Source organism: Balaenoptera musculus, chromosome 7 (assembly GCF_009873245.2).
Source record: "Balaenoptera musculus isolate JJ_BM4_2016_0621 chromosome 7, mBalMus1.pri.v3, whole genome shotgun sequence".
Lineage (NCBI taxonomy): Eukaryota > Metazoa > Chordata > Mammalia > Artiodactyla > Balaenopteridae > Balaenoptera > Balaenoptera musculus.
The window spans coordinates 27,451,670-27,470,311 of record NC_045791.1 but is presented as its reverse complement, the minus strand read 5'-3'; the positions used below and the strand labels follow the sequence as shown (position 1 = coordinate 27,470,311).

The 18,642-nt window shown below is 36.9% G+C and overlaps 1 protein-coding gene across 1 annotated transcript in view; it reads right to left on the bottom strand.

The window, feature by feature from the left end:
- The window catches only part of ARHGAP15 (Rho GTPase activating protein 15), a 609,541-nt gene that overhangs the window by 56,795 nt on the left and 534,104 nt on the right, over nucleotides 1-18,642 (bottom strand). The window contains exon 13 of the mRNA XM_036858098.1: nucleotides 1,522-1,627. Coding sequence (XP_036713993.1) covers nucleotides 1,522-1,627 — 106 coding nt within the window. The remainder of the gene's footprint in view (nucleotides 1-1,521; nucleotides 1,628-18,642) is intronic.

Sequence of the window (18,642 nt, the reverse complement as noted above, 5' to 3'; positions counted from 1 at the left end):
GCCATGAGTTGCAAAACAGTAGAAGAACAATATGTGCAGAATTGTGTACTCTAATGCAATAAACAACCACACAGAGGTATGTTTGCATGTCCTTAGGAACAGGTCTGGAAGGGTAGATACAGAAATGTTAGTTGCTTCTGCTCAGCAGGCTGAGAGTGACTAGTAGACAAATTTGACTTACATGTACGACAGTTGCTTAAATTTTTTGTGTGTGCAATTCCGCACATTACATTTACAATTAAAAATCATGTAGTGGATTAGTTGAATAATCTGTAGGAATGACTCAACCTAAGGCATGGGTGATTAAAGAGATTTAATCTCACAAAAGCAAAACTGCCCAATCTATTTGAAACTCTGTCAGGCTTCAACATTACTATATGCATATGGTGAAAGCTACAGCCTCATCACTTGTATTGCACTCTGCATTATCTGAAGAAGGTGTTAACAGAAGGCAAATGAGGAACAGTCATTTCAAACTTAACGTGTCCAGAATGAAGTTCTCCAGTCGGCTCTTCCTATTCAACCCGTTCCTCCTCCAGTTTTACCCATCCGTGCCGCACTACCATTTCTCCACTTGCCCAAACCCAAACCCTAACAGGCACACTTAATTTCTCCTTTCCCTTCCCCACTGCACCCCAACCATCAGCAAATCCAATCTGACCTATCATCAAAATACCTCTTTAAGGCCTCCACTGAAGTCATCATTACTTCTTGCCTGGACTACTATGGTCTCCTCCGTATAGGTTTCCCTGCTTTCACTTTTGCAAATCATTCTCCACTTGTCAGCCAGGGTGATCTTGTATATCCCTCAATTTAGCACTCTATATGGCTCTTCATTGTATTTGGAATGGAATTCCACTCTCTCACTGTGGCCCACAAGAACCTATGTGATCTTACACTGGTCCAACATCTATGACCTCAGCTCCACCACCAAGCCCCTTGTCCATTAGGCTCTAGCCCGCCTGGCCTGCTTTCTGCTTTGCAAATACATCAAGCTCTGTGCGGCCTCTGGGTCTTTACACTGTCTTTTTTTTCTGCCAGAAATACTCTTCTTTTAGCTGTTTACATGGATGGCACCTTATCAATCTGAATCAATGTCTTACAGACGAAGGAACTGGATATCAGAGAGTTTAAGTAACTTATTTGTGGTCATCACTCTTGGTACATGGTGAGGCTAGGTTTTGAACTCATGTCTGAATCATTTCAAGCTCTTGCCATTATACTAAATAACAAAGTAAACCCAGCCCATCCCAGGGCTCTGGCTACAGTTCTGACAATCAATCAGCAACCATCTACTTGTTGAAAAGCCAGAAAAAAGAAATTATTTTAAAAGTTCCTTTTGTAGGTTCCCCTTCCTACCTCTAGCACATTCCCCAGCTTCTCCAGGAAGATGTAGATCAGCTAGAGAGGGAAATCTGAGACCGATGCATTCGGAAACTCTTGTATTAGAGATTTGAAATTAAATATTGCTCACTTAGGAAATGAGACTATGACAGAACAACCAGAAACTTTGCAACTTACTTAGTTAGGTGTCCAAAAAGGACTTTCATGGTGTCACGATTTGGTGGAGGGAGTTTTTGTACAAGAGACTTTATAGTTTCAATTCTTGTGTTATTGTCTTGCTTTTCTGAAAAAAAAAAAAAAGAAATTAAAAAGGAAGGTTAGAAAAGAATGTGATTTCTTAGGTGCATGAGGGAATTTTCTTAGGAGAATTCTGGACTAAGTCTGAGCAACTTAAAGTTCTAATTAGCAGCCAAAGGGAATAGGTATACTTGAAATCAGTATCATGAAGTTTCTTTATTTTGACTCTGAATTAGATCATGGGAAAATGAAAGCAGCAACAGTGTGGCTCTGACATGATCTTCTTATTAAGATCAGGTATTACATCAGTTTTCATAAATGCTTTACTATTTTACAAGTTGTGGCAGGGTAAATAATGGCCTTCCAAAGATGTCCATGTCCTAATCTCTGGAACCTGTGAATGTTACCTTCCATGGAAAAAGAGACTTTGCAAATGGGATTAAATTAGGGATTCTGAGATGGGGAGATTATTCTGGATTATCTGGGAGGCCCAATGTAATCACAAAGGTGGCTAAGAGGGAAGCAGGAGGGTCAGAGTTGGAGAGAGAGGGGATATGACAATGAAAACAAAAGGAGATTTGGCTATGTGATAAAGGACCATTGGCCAAGGAGTAAAGACAGCCTCTAAAAACCAGAAAAGCTGAGGAAAGAGAGCCTCCAGAAGGGACACAGGCCTGCCAGCACCTTGATTTTTGCCCAGTGAAACTGACTTCACAGTTCTGGCCTTCAGGAACGTAAGATAATAAATTCTTATGGTTTGAAGCCACTGAGTTTGTGATAATTTGTTACAGCAACAATGTAAAACAAACACACAAGGACATACATTCTGATTCAATTACCAATATTCTATTATTTTGCTTGATTTTGTGGAGAAGTAAAGAATTTTTAAAATTAGTTCTATGTTATCTTTTCTCCCTAATACATTTTGCTTTTGCTGTACAACAAAAAAGTGCAAATAAATTTGAAAGCATAATACTTATTCATATACATTTTGTTTTATTTTTTAATTTGTATTTTTTATTGATTTTTAATTTTTTGGTCATATATATTTTAAAAAATAGGAAGTTGTTCAAAACTACATACCACAGTGGTTGTTTTCCTTCATTTTGTTTCTTTTTGCCTTTCTGGGCACGGGTGGCATAAGAGAACTGAGTTACTTACTATACTAGAGAATTTATCTTACCATAGTTTTAACCAGGGCCCAGAATTATAATTACTTCTCAAACTTAAACTCTTCAGATACACTGACTCAGGTGCCTTTCCTTTCTATACTTTAACTTCTAGCACAGAGCTCCTGATGATTCTAAAGAGGCCACTGCTGGAAAAGATGATAGATAAGAGAATAATATGTAAGGCACGCACCCACCCAATATCCATTCTCTTCTTCTTTAGCTAGACAATCCCGCTGTTGAAGGGATGGCCACATCCTTTATCCTAGCTTCCTTGCTTGGCAGCTGGAATGACCGTATGACAGAGTCCAGCCAATGAGACGGCAAAGTATTATGCGGGACTTCCGGGGAGGCTGTGTGCAGGGGGCTAATTTATCTTTGTGGTCCTTTGGACTTTCTGCTCCTCCTGTGCCATGCGATGACCTTGAGAACTGAGGCTATGCAGAGTGGGACACACAGTATAAAGAGCTTCCCTGAATCTGCAGAGCAGTCAGACCAGTCCTGCACTGTTGGTCTCTGAGTTTCTTTAACATAATAAGTCCTTGTGCACTGAAGCCTTTGAAGGTGGGTCTCTGATACTAAACCAAACGTACTTCCTAATACAATGTGCTTCCAAAAGCCCAGTTCATAATCACCTGTTATTAGGTATATAAACTTTATAGAGTGGGGCAAGAAAGAGTTAGTGTAGAAACTGGCAGCGTGTTTTGTTTTCCTCTTTTTTAAATACACTCTTGCAAAAGAAACTTTTTATAAGGAATTACAGGAAAATATCCTGCAGAAGATAGTATTTGGCTAAAGTAGGGTGGGGGCAGTCTTCCTAGTAGAACTCTGCTTGGAAGCGTTTCTTCTTCTTCCTGAAACCACAGAGGCCTATAAATAATGCCTCCCACAGTCTGAGCTTTCAAAACTGCACTTACTCTTAGAAGAGTTCCAGCATAATATGGATTGGACAACTGCAAATGAAAGAGACAAAGGGGAGAGAAAAAGAGAGAGAAAAACAGAAAAGCCAGTTGCAACATCACAGCAGACAGCAGATCTAATCTTTCTGCCAAAGGGTAGAAAGCCACCTTGTAGCTTAATGATGGTAAGACAATGTGATGCTTCACAGGACCAGTTGGAGCCTATAGGATATGAGAAACTCAGAAAAAGAAGGGAAACAAGTCAATGAAGATGAGAGGAAAAGTGGTACAGTATGTTCAGGACAGAGCACTTAGGGATACTTGGATACCCTGTATCTAGCCATCTGAAGCTAATGCAACACACCAATGATCATATACATAAACATGTACATATACATACATTTATATATTTATGAGATGGGTACATTCTGCATAGTTTGGCAGGATGCTAGTAGTTTAATTTACCTAAGGATCTGCTGAACTACTTGATTCAAGCAATTAAGATGAAATTAGGAGAGGTGAGGAAGGGAGAGGAGGGAAAGGAAGGAGAGGACACCTTTCTAAGTTCACTGAAGTCTCTGGCCATGGTTATGATTAGGTCAATGTCAGAGTCTCCAAAAAAGGAATCTGTTGACATTGAGGACTATAGGAGTAGCGGCCATAATCTAAGCCTGACAGACAATAAATGGAGAGTGGTCTAAATGGCTATATCCAGCAAACCTCAGTTTTAGGGAAATATGCCCCAGTCAGGGTAGGTTTAAGAAAGGCTGGCGTTGCTTAATTGGAAATACTTGAATGTGCAAGGTCACTGCTATGGTGCCTGGGCAGGAATTAAAACTTTACTTTGTCTGTTTAACCATTAGGTAAAAGAATTATGACCTTCCCTAGACAAAGTCCCTCTTCTATGTTCCATTGCACTTAGGACATTCTATGTAGATAACATTCTGCATGATACTTTCACGGCTTGAATGCCTTTCAATTTTTCCCATTAAACTGAGAATTTTCCCATAAACTGAGGCAGCTCTTATACTGGTATACAGTGGGTTAAATGAATAAAGAAAGAATTAGTGAACAAAGGAAAGACATGAACACAGATTGGAACAGACAGACCTTGGTTTGAATTCTGTAACAGCTTTTTATGAGCTGTGTGGTCTTGGACAAGTTTCTTGTTTTCTTTGAAAAATGTCTGAGGCCAATTTTATGGATTGAACAAGATAGTATGTAATGAACCTAACAATGACTAGTAAAAAGTAGGTACTCCATAAATGTTCACCACCCCCACCTTTTTTGAGGCCCATGCTGGGTATGGTTCACCTTTTATCATCAGCAATGAGCATACTACCTGGTTGCAGTGAGCGTTCAAAATGTAGTTCCTAATACTTGAACTGAGTTGGTGCCAGTTGGTGACGATACACTTGCTACGGTAGCCTGACATTGTACAACACACTAAATAACTTGTGGTGGGCAGAGAGACTGATGATCTGCTTGATTAGCAGCTCAGTTCCATGCAAGAATTCTTATAAAAGTACATGGTGGTTCCCATATCTGCTTGTAAGAAACATCCTACACGAAGAATACTTTATAGAAACATTTTCCCCTCTTCCTCTGCTTTCACACATAATTGAGGAACTGGAATGAATGGTGGTATATACATATTTGCGGCTGAGTTACACTTAAGTAGTGGAGGGGGTACTGGACAATGGCTTGGAGAGGGCTGAAATATTATCAAGGAGGAGCAATTTATTGCTCTTACAACATAATCAGAACAAAATCTTTGAAAAGGTTATAGGAAAGCAGTGGTTCCCCCTTCAAATCAATACCATACCCACTCTTCCATAGCTTGTAAAATCAGGAAATAACACAAACACTTCTAAGTAGAGGCACATCTAAAAATACAATTGGATACATTAGAATCAAAATGACACCTTTTCTGATCTGGTTTATTGATGTGTCATATTAGGAGCTGGAATCAGCATACATAATACAGGAGTGGTTAATGAGCTAAGATTCAGACACAGTTTACTAAAGATGCGTCAACTGTCTTCAACTGATTCAGTGAGCATCTGAAAGACAGCATTTTCTATTAATATTTCTCCTTCAGCATATGGTTTCTCATTATCGTGAAGTATTGAGAGTTTTGAGAAGACTTTGAGATATCTCTGACTCTTTTACATTATGTCTAAAAGGGGGGAAATGAACCTTTTCTATATGGAGAATTAGAGAACCTCTTAGGTAAACTGTATACTAAGAGACTTATACAAAATCTTGCCAGTAATTAAAGAAAAACTCCATGATTCTTTCCTTTTTCACTCACATTTGCTCCTACCTTCATTCCCTTATGATTTATGTTTGTATCTACTCTATGTTCTCTAATACGTCCATTTTAGTTCCCACCCAGATCCCAATAGCCTCTCCAATCTCTGAGCTGTGAACCCACATTGCATACAAAATCTTTCTGTAGTGCTTCATTCTTGCTACACAATAGTAGCAAAAATGTCTATGTAAAAATATGCATAGTGTACATGTACATATTGAAATAGTAAACTGTTTTTTACTAATGCCTATTCCTCACTCACCTGGCCCCATATTCTCAAACTACATCAAACTCTTTTGTAAATGAACTTCTTCAAAAACAACTCCAGGCTAGTTAGAGAAGTAACAGCTCCTACAAGATGTGAAATAGCCTTTAATGTTATGGTAAGGATGTGGCTTTATAGTTTTCCCCTGATTCATGGTTTTGAGGACACATTTTTAAAAATATGGTTTATGATGCATTTGCATTTATCTGCATGAAATGTTGCTACTAAAACAAGGACATTTACAACCGAATGCCTTTTTTTGCAGAGATAAGAGGAAGTTATACAACGATGGAAAGAGTTCTGTGCAGTGCAAAACCCTGGACCTCACGACCCCTGGACACTTTTCCGGCCTTATCATCTATGCATTTATTATTCTTAACTTATTTATAGTCACAAGTTAAATCATATTTCAAAATTAATTCTGCTTTGTTATGTAGGTTCACCCAGGGGAAGAAAAGACCAGATTCTCCCAGTAACCAATGTATCAGTAGTACTATTCTTTCTATTTGTCTGTAATTCTTAAAGGACAACTGTACCCCTTTGTTTTGAGGAGGTCAGCAATATCACAGCTGTTCTGCTTCTGAAAGTTACTCTGGAATGTATAGTGCATCCTGTATGAAAAAAATGGTAGTCACTTATACGTCAGGGCTATATTTGGAAGAAAGCAGTTTAGTTTCTATTCACTTTCTATTCTTTGTATCATCACCATTTCAGAATTCAGAGACTGTCCCGGCTTATAGGAGGAATGATTATCTTCAGAGAACATTTTATTTTTTTAGTGTACCATACAACTGGACGCAAATCTTTGAGGACATGATTTTTAATTATAAAATTTGAATTGGGTGTTGAGGAATCATCCAAGGCATGACAACAATCGCTTGATAACTTTCTTTAAATAATTTACATTGACTTCGGGGAGGAACACTGCGGGGAGGGGAGCAAATTCAAGACTTACAAATGGATGCAAGTAGAGGCTTTAAATCCCTGTTATGAATTAAGAGAAGTGGTATATCATGAAGGAGTCTGAAAGAACTAGGTTAGAATTCTTGCTCTGCAGTTATGATTTGGGACAAGTTGCTGGAACTTTTGATGCTTCCAGTTCCTCATTTAAACACACACACACACAACCCATTTGTAGAATTAAATGTTTCAATGTACATAAATGCACATATTATAAGTGCTTATTGAATGTAAGTACCCTTCCCATGAAAATCTTTCTTTTGAATCATCCTATCTGCCCTGACACATGATTGTTCATAGTTCAAGGCCATTTCCCAAATCATATGAAGCCATAAATACTTAGAATGCTGTCCATTATGAAAGAGTGTTTGGTTCTAATTCATAAGTAGACATAGTGTATTATAAATAGACGTGCCACTGCATCATAAAAAGGAAGAACAATGGACTTCAGGCTAACCTGGAGCTGGCAATTTGCAATTTTTCAAGATTCTGCTCCCCTCGCCCCCTCCAAACTGAAGAGCCATTTTTTATATTTAGTTAAAAGGAAGACACATTCTTAATGTCTGCAGTTACCTGGTAAATTTGATTTTAGGTGCTGATAATCTATGTCAAGACAGTTCAACTTGAGAACACAGGGCAGGAAAGATGCAGCAGGAACTGAATCTACTTTCTCTAGTAGGGATCACCTGCGTATTAGATCTAATCCCCTCACTGGTACCCCAGATTTCTGTTGTATTCTTTGTTTCTACTTCCAGGAGATATTAATGTGCTGTCTGATTTTTGAACAATTTTTCCCTTTTAGGAAGAATTTTAAAAATAACTCTCCATAGCTAATGAATGTCAGTAACAAAAATTCTCTGGCCAACTGATTGACATAAGTCCATGGATTCCTCAACCTGTGAGGAAAGTTTCAGCATCCTGGCCAGTTTAGCATCATTTCCAGAGGCCATTTCTGGTCCTTGTGCAGGAGGAGCTAGGCCATCTACAGCATGCTGTTAGGGGCAAACTTAGTTTTGTTAAGGCCAACTTCTGTTTCTTTTCACCTCTACTCCTAGTCTCTGGCAATACCAACTAGAAAATTATTGAAAAGAAAAAAATACCTTTTTGTTAAATAATTTTTAGAGTATTAAACATATATATGTACACACGGTTGAAGAAAAAAATGTTTATTAAGACCAATGTGCAGCGTGTGGCAAACACAAAGTTGATCCCTATCTACTGTCATTTTACAGCCTAGAGGGGCGGATAAGATACAAAATATGTCCCAGAGATGTTTAAACTTAAGACATATCATTATATAGTTATCAGTGGAGTTTGTATCTTTCTTTTGACTGAAGGAATCCTCTAAGATGATTGTTAAACTCAAAATGCTTCTTGGGTGTTAGTTCACTATACCAAAAAATTCAAAATAATTGAGAAATGCAATTAATACCAAGTCACAAATGTAAAATTTTTTCTAATCGATTTCTGAAGGTCTTCGAATCATTATTCTTAACTTCTTTGTACGCCCCCAAATACATTCAAGAAAGTAATTTAATCACCTTTTCTTTCTCATGTAACTGTATCTATGTTATCCTAGGGACTTCTGGTGTATTGACCTCACACTGGGGGCAAGTTTGGAAAACGTATTCAAGTTTTAGGCTCTAAGTAACTTTTAATAACTTGGATTATTGCTTTGGTGCAATCAATTTGGGGATGATAACATTTTCTAAAATTCACCAACCTGGAACTGTCTCTTAAAACAAATTTCCTCAGTTTTGCAGCAATGCCGCTCTTTGTCTGAATCAAAGAGTAAGGTAATGGCAGCAATCTTCACAGGAAAAGCATGATCGTAGTATCCTCCCTAAAATTTCTTGTTTTCAAAGTAATTTTGGAAGTGTCATGGTGGCCAAGTACATTTCTGTAACTTACAAATGATACTAATTCATCCTCAGGTGACAGTGTGTGCTCAGAAAATAAAGCTCACTAGTTTATTTAGTTCTCCTTTGAGAATTTTCTTTAAACTATATTTATCCGTGCATATCTGGTTTTACAAGCCTTAAAAAAAAAAACAGGCTTATCGTTTTGAGACATTTGACATCTTTCTAACCATAAACGAGTAATTCTTTTCAAATACTCAAGTAGCTATTTACATTAAGCATTATCTTTGTACATTTTCATGAGGGTGGCAATCCTACAAATACTTTTCTAGATTTAAAGTTTTAATGTGTCTACCTCTTTCCACTGGTAGACAAATTAAATTTATAGGGGATTAAAAAAATCACACTTGAAAACAACTAGGATCTGTCACACAATTAAGAAAAAGGTGAACAAAGAAATATTTTCCCCTGTCTTTTGGGTTAAAAATATTTTTTGAAGAAGCATATTCAACGTTATCCATAACTATTCATTTGGAACAAAACACCTCTCAAGAGGAGATAGTGGTTAGTATGAGGTGAACTCTTTCTCCAGCCAGTTCATTCGACATGGCTGCACAGTGGCATTAAGAGCAGGGGAGAGTTAATGGCACAAGCATCAAACTCCTTTAAGAAATGGGGAATAAAATAATTGTATGATTCAGCTTTTTTTTTTTTTTTTTTTTAATTGTGAGAGTATTGTAAAAGAAGAAAAACAGGCAACATGTGGTAACTTTAGTCAGCATTTCTGAACTGGGAATGATAAACACCTCTGCCTGGCTCTGGCATTTATCAGGACTGAGATATTATTACCACATAGAGTCACAGCATGCTTACCGTTATCATCGGAAAAAAGAGCCAGCTAATCTTAATGGTTTGTAAAGCCGTTACCTGCACTGGTCTGACATTTATCATGATCATTTTACCACATGGGTCCTACATAGCAAAGGTCTTTTATCTGGAAGGGACATCACTATGAATTATTATTTGCAGCTAGGTAGAAAATTGTATGTTGTAGATACCTTTTCTCATTATAAATCACATAGTCACATTTCACCATTTCCCCCAGAAAGCTGCTGAGCCCAGGTTTTTTTGCCACAGCTTGCTTTCCTCTCCCTCTCTCTCTCTTTCTTTATGGTTTCTTGAAATTATTAGCCATTTTTTTCATTAACATCCTTAACATAATCTTTGAAGAATCACATACATATGGACATACTTTCAGTAGAGTTCGGGGACTTTCCTCTACATCCTATAAAGGGACTGCACAGTCCTTTAGAAATTGAAGTTGATAAACTGTCCACTTTTTTTAATGCTTATTCTCTCTTCTGTCTTGGGGGCCGGAGTTTTCTCTGTTCTTGACCTTGTCAATAGAATATTTACCAGTAGATTAGATGAAATTTCTGATGCTTGATTTGAAATACTCAAAACAGGTATGCCATTTGTTGCCTGAAATCCTTTGCTTGGAAATGTGTTCTCATAAGGAGTACGATGTAGTTTACTTTGTTCGATTGTGAGTTTTTCCAGATTCTGTTCAGTAAGTTACCATGAAGTAGAAGCTTCTGCCAACAAATTTGTTTAAAAAGGAGCTTAGGTTCTATCCCTATCTATGTCCTAAATGACATACATTAATATATATAGAAGAAATAAGGATAGTAAAAAGTACGATGTTTTGGAACCATGGGACCAAGACAGTAAAGTGAAATGCATTAATTTGACCATGGAAAATTACAATGAAAAGCCCAAATTGTTTACCGTGGGGAAGAAATGAACAAATACTCTCTTTTAAAAAGATTGAGACAACTGATCTTCCGAAGGAGATATTTATATATTTTCTTCTTTCTCAAGTGTTCCATTAGGAATAAACAAACCAGAAATTCTGCACTTTTATAATGAAGAGGGAGGAGAAGTCTTTGCCATCTTTGCATTTAGGAAGAAATGTGCAAGAAGAATGTGACAATTTAAGCAAATCAAGATTGTTTCAAATGGATCACAAACAGGACTTTGTGGGATATTTTATACTAGCATGTGAAGCAGACAGTAAATTTGAAAGGAGGATTTTCTCAATGGTCTAGTTCTGATGTGTTTTCCTATCTCTTTGTGTGTTTAAAAGAGGTTTGGATGTGGTGTTGAATATTGCTTCGACTTTTTTGCAAATGAGTTCTGGAGAAATATCCGCACATGAAGGAAAGCTGATGTGCTGTAATGCTGACAGCAGCTGGGGGGATATGAATGAAGAAACCAGATTCCCAAGCCTGGATTTAGCAAAAATAAACACCTATCATTCCATTAAAAAATTGTGCCATTTAAAATGTTTACGGGCATTAATAGCAGACCCCTCTCCCTGTGAAAAAGCCAATATTTTTCTCAAATAATTCCATTCTTTGAGGGGGAGATAAAAACTTGAATTTGACATGCAGTATTTTGCAATAATCTACAGTAGTTTGCCAGTCTTCCTACATTTGATTCCACATTAATTTTTGTATTATTACAAATTTCCTCCAAAGGATACAATTTCTGTTTCAGAGATTTGTGAGACGAACTTGCATAAATTTGGGGGCAGGGGGTGGAGTGGAAGATGTCATTTGTGAAACCAATCTGTACTTTCACTGCTCAGAAAGAGCTGTACACACTTTGGTTAGGTCATCTAAAATTTCATTGTAAAGAGGTGGTCTAATATTCTAACACACTGTCTTACCCATCGAACGAAAGACTGCACTGATTTCAAACAAACACAAATAAAGAAACAAGCGAGCCCTTTTATTCTTTTTTATTTCAGAATGACTCTTTCGTTCTAGTTTAACATCATTCTGCCATTACTGTCCCCCGAAAACTGTAACCTGGGAGCATTTACAATAATTAGTGAGGGGCTTTGGTGCCTGGGTTTTTTCTCCTTTTCTGGGGAACTGGGTGAATTGTTGAGTGCTAATGAAATTCGGAGACTTCTAGCAGTGGTTGAACCAGGCACGGTGCGGGCAGACGCGTTGAGCTTCCCACTGTGCTGCAGTACAAGCCTCCCCGCTGTTATGTTTACCATAGTTTTAATGTCTGTGAAAAAAATTCCTGATGCAACCGAATTATGTTATGCCCTCTTGTTTATCTAACCCCACCCTACCCCCCCGAATTTAGCAGATTCCTGTTGCCCCTGCCTGTGACAGAAAGCGCCTTCTCAACTTGGTGGCCATCTTACCACGTCAATTCTCGCCACCACAATCCAGCTGCTTTGCAGCTACGGCCGGAGGATCACACATGATCTATTTAGACGTTCCGGGAGGATAACACACACGCCTTGCTCTACTTACGCCACCTCATAACAGATATCCTCTTCTTTACTGCATGAGAATTTCATCGGAGGTAATGTTAAAACACCAAATGTAATCATCCGACATTGACAATACTAGCTTAAACTGCAAATGTACTTGGTGAAATGCACTGTGTCTTTAAAGAAATCTATCAAAAGACCTCAAACTATCACTGCAAACTAAATAATGTGCTCAAAGATGAAAACAACCAATCTGTGATCTGAGTTGATTTATTCTTTGTCCTTTTCTTAAAAACGGTTATCTTGAAGAAAATGACCATTCCATTACACTGTAAATTGACAAATTCACCAAGTGTGATGTACAGTGAAGTTTTTAATGAATATTCATACAACTCTTTCAGTCCATTAACAGGACTTAAGACAATGAGGATGCAACTCATTCCCATTTAGATAGTGGGGGGCAGGGGAATGCGGAATTAATAGCATAAACAGCACTTGGAAAAGTTTAACTTTAATGTATCAAACTCCAGGTGCCAGAGTTTGAAGAAAATAACCAATAATAGCCATTTTTAACATATTTGATGGGACTGATTATGCAATGTGCAACTCTAAATGGCTTATAGCACATTGTAGCATGGTTCCATCCCATTGGCTACAGTAGGGTGCAGGCAGATGGATGACAGTGACAGGGAGAGAAGTGCTTTTGCTTAGCCGTGCGTTAAGATGCCATCCAGAAGCTCTGTGCACTGCAGACACTTCATTAGGATGCCAGGATAATGGTAAACTACCACTCAGAGTGACACCCCATTTCCTGCTTACTGAGCGCTCCAACCTCGGCAGATGTCAACAATCTCACAGTGCTACAGAGCAGACCTAACTTTCCAGCCACTTTGACTCCAATTTTTTCCTCCTAACAGTGCCATACATTATGTGCAATATGTAACGGCAAACACCTCACTGAAAACAAAATCTGCCCAGTTCGTTATGACTGGAGTGCTTAATTTCTTTTTTTTTCTTTTAAAAGATGAGGGACAGTGAGTTGGGTAAGAGAATATGTCCATTCACTATTTTAACCTCAAAATGTCTTGCTATGATTTCCATCTGCTAATCAGTTCAAAGTGTTAATTGTGTGGTGAACCCTGATTAATAGTAGTTAAACTCTGATCACAAGGGATATGTTTCTTTTAATTAATGTCCGTTTCAAAGGTAAGTGATTGTGGAATTCTTTTGTTAAAGATTTTAGACTCAGTTTTGGTATGGTTCTTAGTTGTCTGGCAAGAAAAGGCTGACTTGAGCATCTGGATGATATTTCCTCTGCAAATGTATAACTTGGGGCCATTTGCACACCTCCTTACCCGCAATTCAAGCTAATAGAAATTTTTTTTTCCTGTGGTGTAAAGTCCAAAATTCTTTTTATAAAAAGAACCAAGGTGTGGTTTAGACAATGAAAAAAAATCCCCCAAATGGAAAAATAATATTTTAAAATCGATCATTACGATAAATGATTGATTTACATTTAGTGATACTAAGCATCTTCTTAGAAGCTCAAAGGGCCTTCCTTGCAAATGGCAAGACTAAAAATAAACATCCTCCTCTCAGGTCTGTTACCATTTCCAGGTAAAGACGCAAATGTAAAGAAGAAGTCATAGACAGAGGTCACACTCCAAGGGAGAATTTGAATGCAGACTTTCAATGTGATGTCCTTGATGCAAATCTTGACTTTTGGTTTAAAAATGGCATCTGGTTGGCAACACCTAACCACCTCTTGGAACTCGTCCCTAAATATGCTTGAAGACAAAGAAAAAAAGACTAGAATTCTTAAACAGGGACTCACAGGCAACGTGGTGACAAAAAGTTAAGAGTAATTTCCTTCAAGACAGATGGAATTTAACTGGAAAGTGCCAGCACAAGTGGGACCACTTGTGCTATTGAACTATTGAACCAGAGAGCCTGCCTTTCTCAGAGCAGATAGAAACATCCTTCTCTTTCTTCAACTGTCTGATTTCAGAATCAAAGACTCAAGGTCTGAGCCAACCAAAAACTCCCTTTCCTACTCAGCTGATAGTGTTGCGTACTGTGAACAGTATCGTTTCCTTCTTCCCTTCCTCACCTGTCCTCTGCCCTTCTAACTATGGATGAAGACTTCTCTTTTGCCTGCAACAATTTAGAGATAGCAGTTTCCACAAAATAACCAAGGAGATTGAGAATGGAGGGCAGAATAATAATAATAACAATAATAATAATAATAATTGAGAGTGGAAGGCAGATGATGGCGCATATCACCATAGGAATTGTAGTCCCATATGTAAAACATAGGAGGGAGGTGGAGACTGGCAAAATTCTATTAGGAACACATTCTTGGAATTCTAATGTCGTATGTCTTTCATCTTTTAGAATGCCAGTGAGTTAAGAAACATGGTGGGAGAAATATCATCAGGATAGTAAGGCCACAAGTCATTAAGTGTGCTAGAAAAGAATAAATATAAGAGCTGTGATTATCAATTTGTCAACTGGATGGTACTCCAGGACAAAGATTAGGCTAAAACTAAAGCAGAGGGTGAAAGGCAAAATGCAATGTGCACAGAATGTTGCATGCATTTCCACCTTTTGAGATGAGTAAACATAACAAAATTTCCAACAACGCATGACCTATGAAAAAACTCATTTCAGGTAAGAGAACAATGCTCAGAAATGCAGAACTCTCACAATGACCATGAGACAATTAGGAAACTACTTAGTATTTTCAACAGAATTTTGTATATCAAGGAGTCTAATCAAAAGGGTCAGCAAGCCATAGGGAGAGAACTGGATAAGATGAAAACATACTAGGATGAGATGATACGGAGATAGATGGTGAGGAAAGACAGTGTGAAATCTAAAAATGCAAAACAAAATTAAATTTTACATTAAAGGCCAAACTGTCATTGTAGAAAAATTAGGTCAGTGATATGGATGACAAACTACAGAAGCTTCCCCAGAATGTGGAAACAAAAAATGATAGGAAGAAGACATGTTGGAAGTCAGAGAATTGAGAGATTGTCTACAACTTGTAAGTGTACTTGAGGAAGAAACCAGCACATTTGAAAAATATTCAATAATCAAAGACAAAATTAAAGAAAATGTCTGTGAGTGAAAAAAAACTCTCTCTTTAAAAATGACAGCTAGGTTCTAAGAAAACATCACTGGGTAGATATATTATTTTCATACAGTCTGGCAAAACTTTGTAATGATGAAGATCAAGCACTATCCTACAATTATTAGAACAAAAATAAAACTAAGTAAGTAGTCATGCAGGCTTTCCTAAGACTTATCTCACTAAATTCTGAAGTAAAAGCAGTATCTGTTGTTCAGAGGGAAAACTGTGGTCTTCAAACTGTGTGCACACTTCAATCATCTTTTTCATGTTAGGATAACAGAAAGACACGTTCATCTATGCAAAGATTTATAATATCACTGCTTTCTTGAAAAGTTTACTTGAAGGTTTATTATGTAAGCCCTACTGACTGATGAATCAAATTTTGGAACTCAAGAATAGAGACACTATAAATGAAACTAAGTATCTTTTTATACTTATTTGGACCCCAAACTCAGAAGCCTCCATTGAATTATTTCTCTCTGGCTCCCATTTCATTCCAGGAAATGATTTTCTTGGGCTTCACCCTTCATAGTTCAGGTGAAAGCTCTAATGACCATTTAAAACAGTGACTGATGCTATTCAGTTCTGGCATTTGCTAGCAAACACCATTATTAGAACATTGCACTGGAGAGTTACTAAAGTTTTCCCTTCGCAAAAATCAAAGCTTCAGAGAATAGCAGAATGTTTACTCCTGAACCTTTAGTAAACAATAATAACTGTATTGAAAAAACTGAATTTTTAGTAAACATCCTTTATATCTATAATAACTGTATAACTCCTGAATCTTTAGTAAACATCCTTTATACCTATAATAACTGTATTGAAAAAACTGAGTCGGGGAACAATTAAAGTGATAAAGACGGAACAATTAAGCAATGATAAGTATTATATACAAATTATCCTATGTTGCATATGTTTTAAAAAGTCCAGGGGAAAAAATGCAGAACAAACAGGTCAAAAGGAAATATCTACAAAATACAATGATGAAATTCAGAGTAATTTTAATTTTTTTTCTTTTTACTTTTCTGTTCAAGTTAGTTTCAATAAATATTTATTATTTTTGTAATCTGTTAAAAGAGACAACTTTAAATTGTACAATTGCTTAGATACCGTATAATTATAGCTTTGCTAAACAGCTAATTAAAAAGACTGTAGAAAAATATACCAAAATATTAACCATGATAAGTTATCTTTGAGTAACAGGAATATAGATCACTTTCTTCCCCATTTTAAATGCATTTTACAAATTTTCTATAATGAGTACGTGCTATCTTGATAACAAAAATAATTCTCTGTGTTTGGTACAGAACCTTTAGTTGTTCTAAGCCATAGAAAAATATACTATTTTCACAGATCAAACCATTTCTAGGAAAATAATATACTGGACTTTCCTCTAGGTTTTTCTGTTGCAGTTAATCTTGTATTTAGTGACTAAATTCTAGAATCAAGAAAGCAAGGTTGGAATTTGATACTTTCTTTTCATGGATGAAAATATTGGGTATAGGGTACTTGCACGGAGAGTACAGAAAATATTAAATGCCACAGGATTATATATTTGCAACTTGAAGAAAGACCCAGGGTTATGCAGTGCAATATATGTAAATATATTCTAGTTCCACATTCTGATTTCTGATCCTTCCTCAATCAAATCTTTTCTTAGGGAGTTACATCACCTATTGGACTGAACCTCTGAAGCGTGGGAAATAAAACCTATCAACACAACACTAGTTCAAGGATGAGACTTAATGGTGATATTTCTAAGTAAAAAAAAAAAAAAGACTGCTATAGAGCTTACATTGAAACACACATTTTATTCCTATACCTATCCCTTTAAGTCATAGCAACTTCTCTTCTCTTTTGGAAACTACATTCGTTAAAGCTTTCTCTACTAGTAGCGAAAAGTTGAGAAATGAGGTCATATCCAGGTAATTTAAACCCTTAAACTTTACTTTTGTCTCAATTTTTCTGTACATATTAGATGCCCAATTAATACATGTTGATTAAATTATCCAGATAACTGACTTGGTTCTTCAGTTCACCTTGCATGCATAGTGAGCTGAGAAATTATTCTTCAGAGTTGGCATCAGTAGTTAGCTCCTAGTTTTACCAAGCAGAAACACATGGAACCAAAAGTTAAATATTCTGAATGCAGAAGTTGTTAGACAATCAAAAATTAAAATTTTGATTTAAATTCTTTTCAAAATTGGGGTTAGATTTGAATGGACAACTAATTTGGGATGGTAGGAAGTCAGTATATCTGGGATATTTAAGAGAGCCCCCTGTTGGTTAATCTTAGAAATGTCTTCTGATTCCTTTCTGTCCTCCAGATGGCCAGATATATTTAAGCATATGTAATTGGCCATGTGTTTAAAAGTAAATTGGGATGGTGGCAAAGTCAGCCCCTAGATTTGATTAATATCATTTTCAAAATAAAATATTGTTCAAAAAAATCTATTAATTCTCTCTCTTAAGGTATACAAAAAAGGCAATATCAGCCTCCAACAAATAGCTAGAAATATAAGCAATATGGAGAATGTTTTAAACAGAATTAGACTAAAAAGTATACTTGGGCATATTACAGTGGGATTCCTTAAAGAGGTTGGAAGTGATTGCTATAGTAAGGGACTGGTGCTTTGCAAAGGCTCTTCTGTTCTTCCTAAAACCAATTTCAGGCTGAATTTAAAAAAGAGAATAAAGTTATTTTCTCATATAATCGAGCAATGGCCCTTTTCACCGGTAGACATCTTCCAGGACTTTAAAAATTAAAAAAAAAAAATAAAGGATGCAAATGTTATTCTTTTCTAGCTAACATAATTTTTTTTTTTAAGTAAACATAAGCTCCTCAAGGGAGATTTCGATTTGAAGACTGTTTATTATATCATTTGAATAGGACTAGACCTGGCCTTTTGACTTTGAACCACTACCAAATTTCAGGCTGTGAGGAAATTGTTCTACATTTCCTGACAAATTGAGTTAAGCAGACATTAAGTGGGCTTTAAGAAAACAAATGGCCATCTTTATCACAGGTGGACACTGATGGCTTAATGGGGCCTGGGCTGATTGTATCACTTCTAATGGCTTGACGGGAAGCATTAGGGTTTTTGCATAAAGAACTGGCATTGCGAACCCTGCTAACACAGACCTGTCAAGCGCTCTGTATCCCT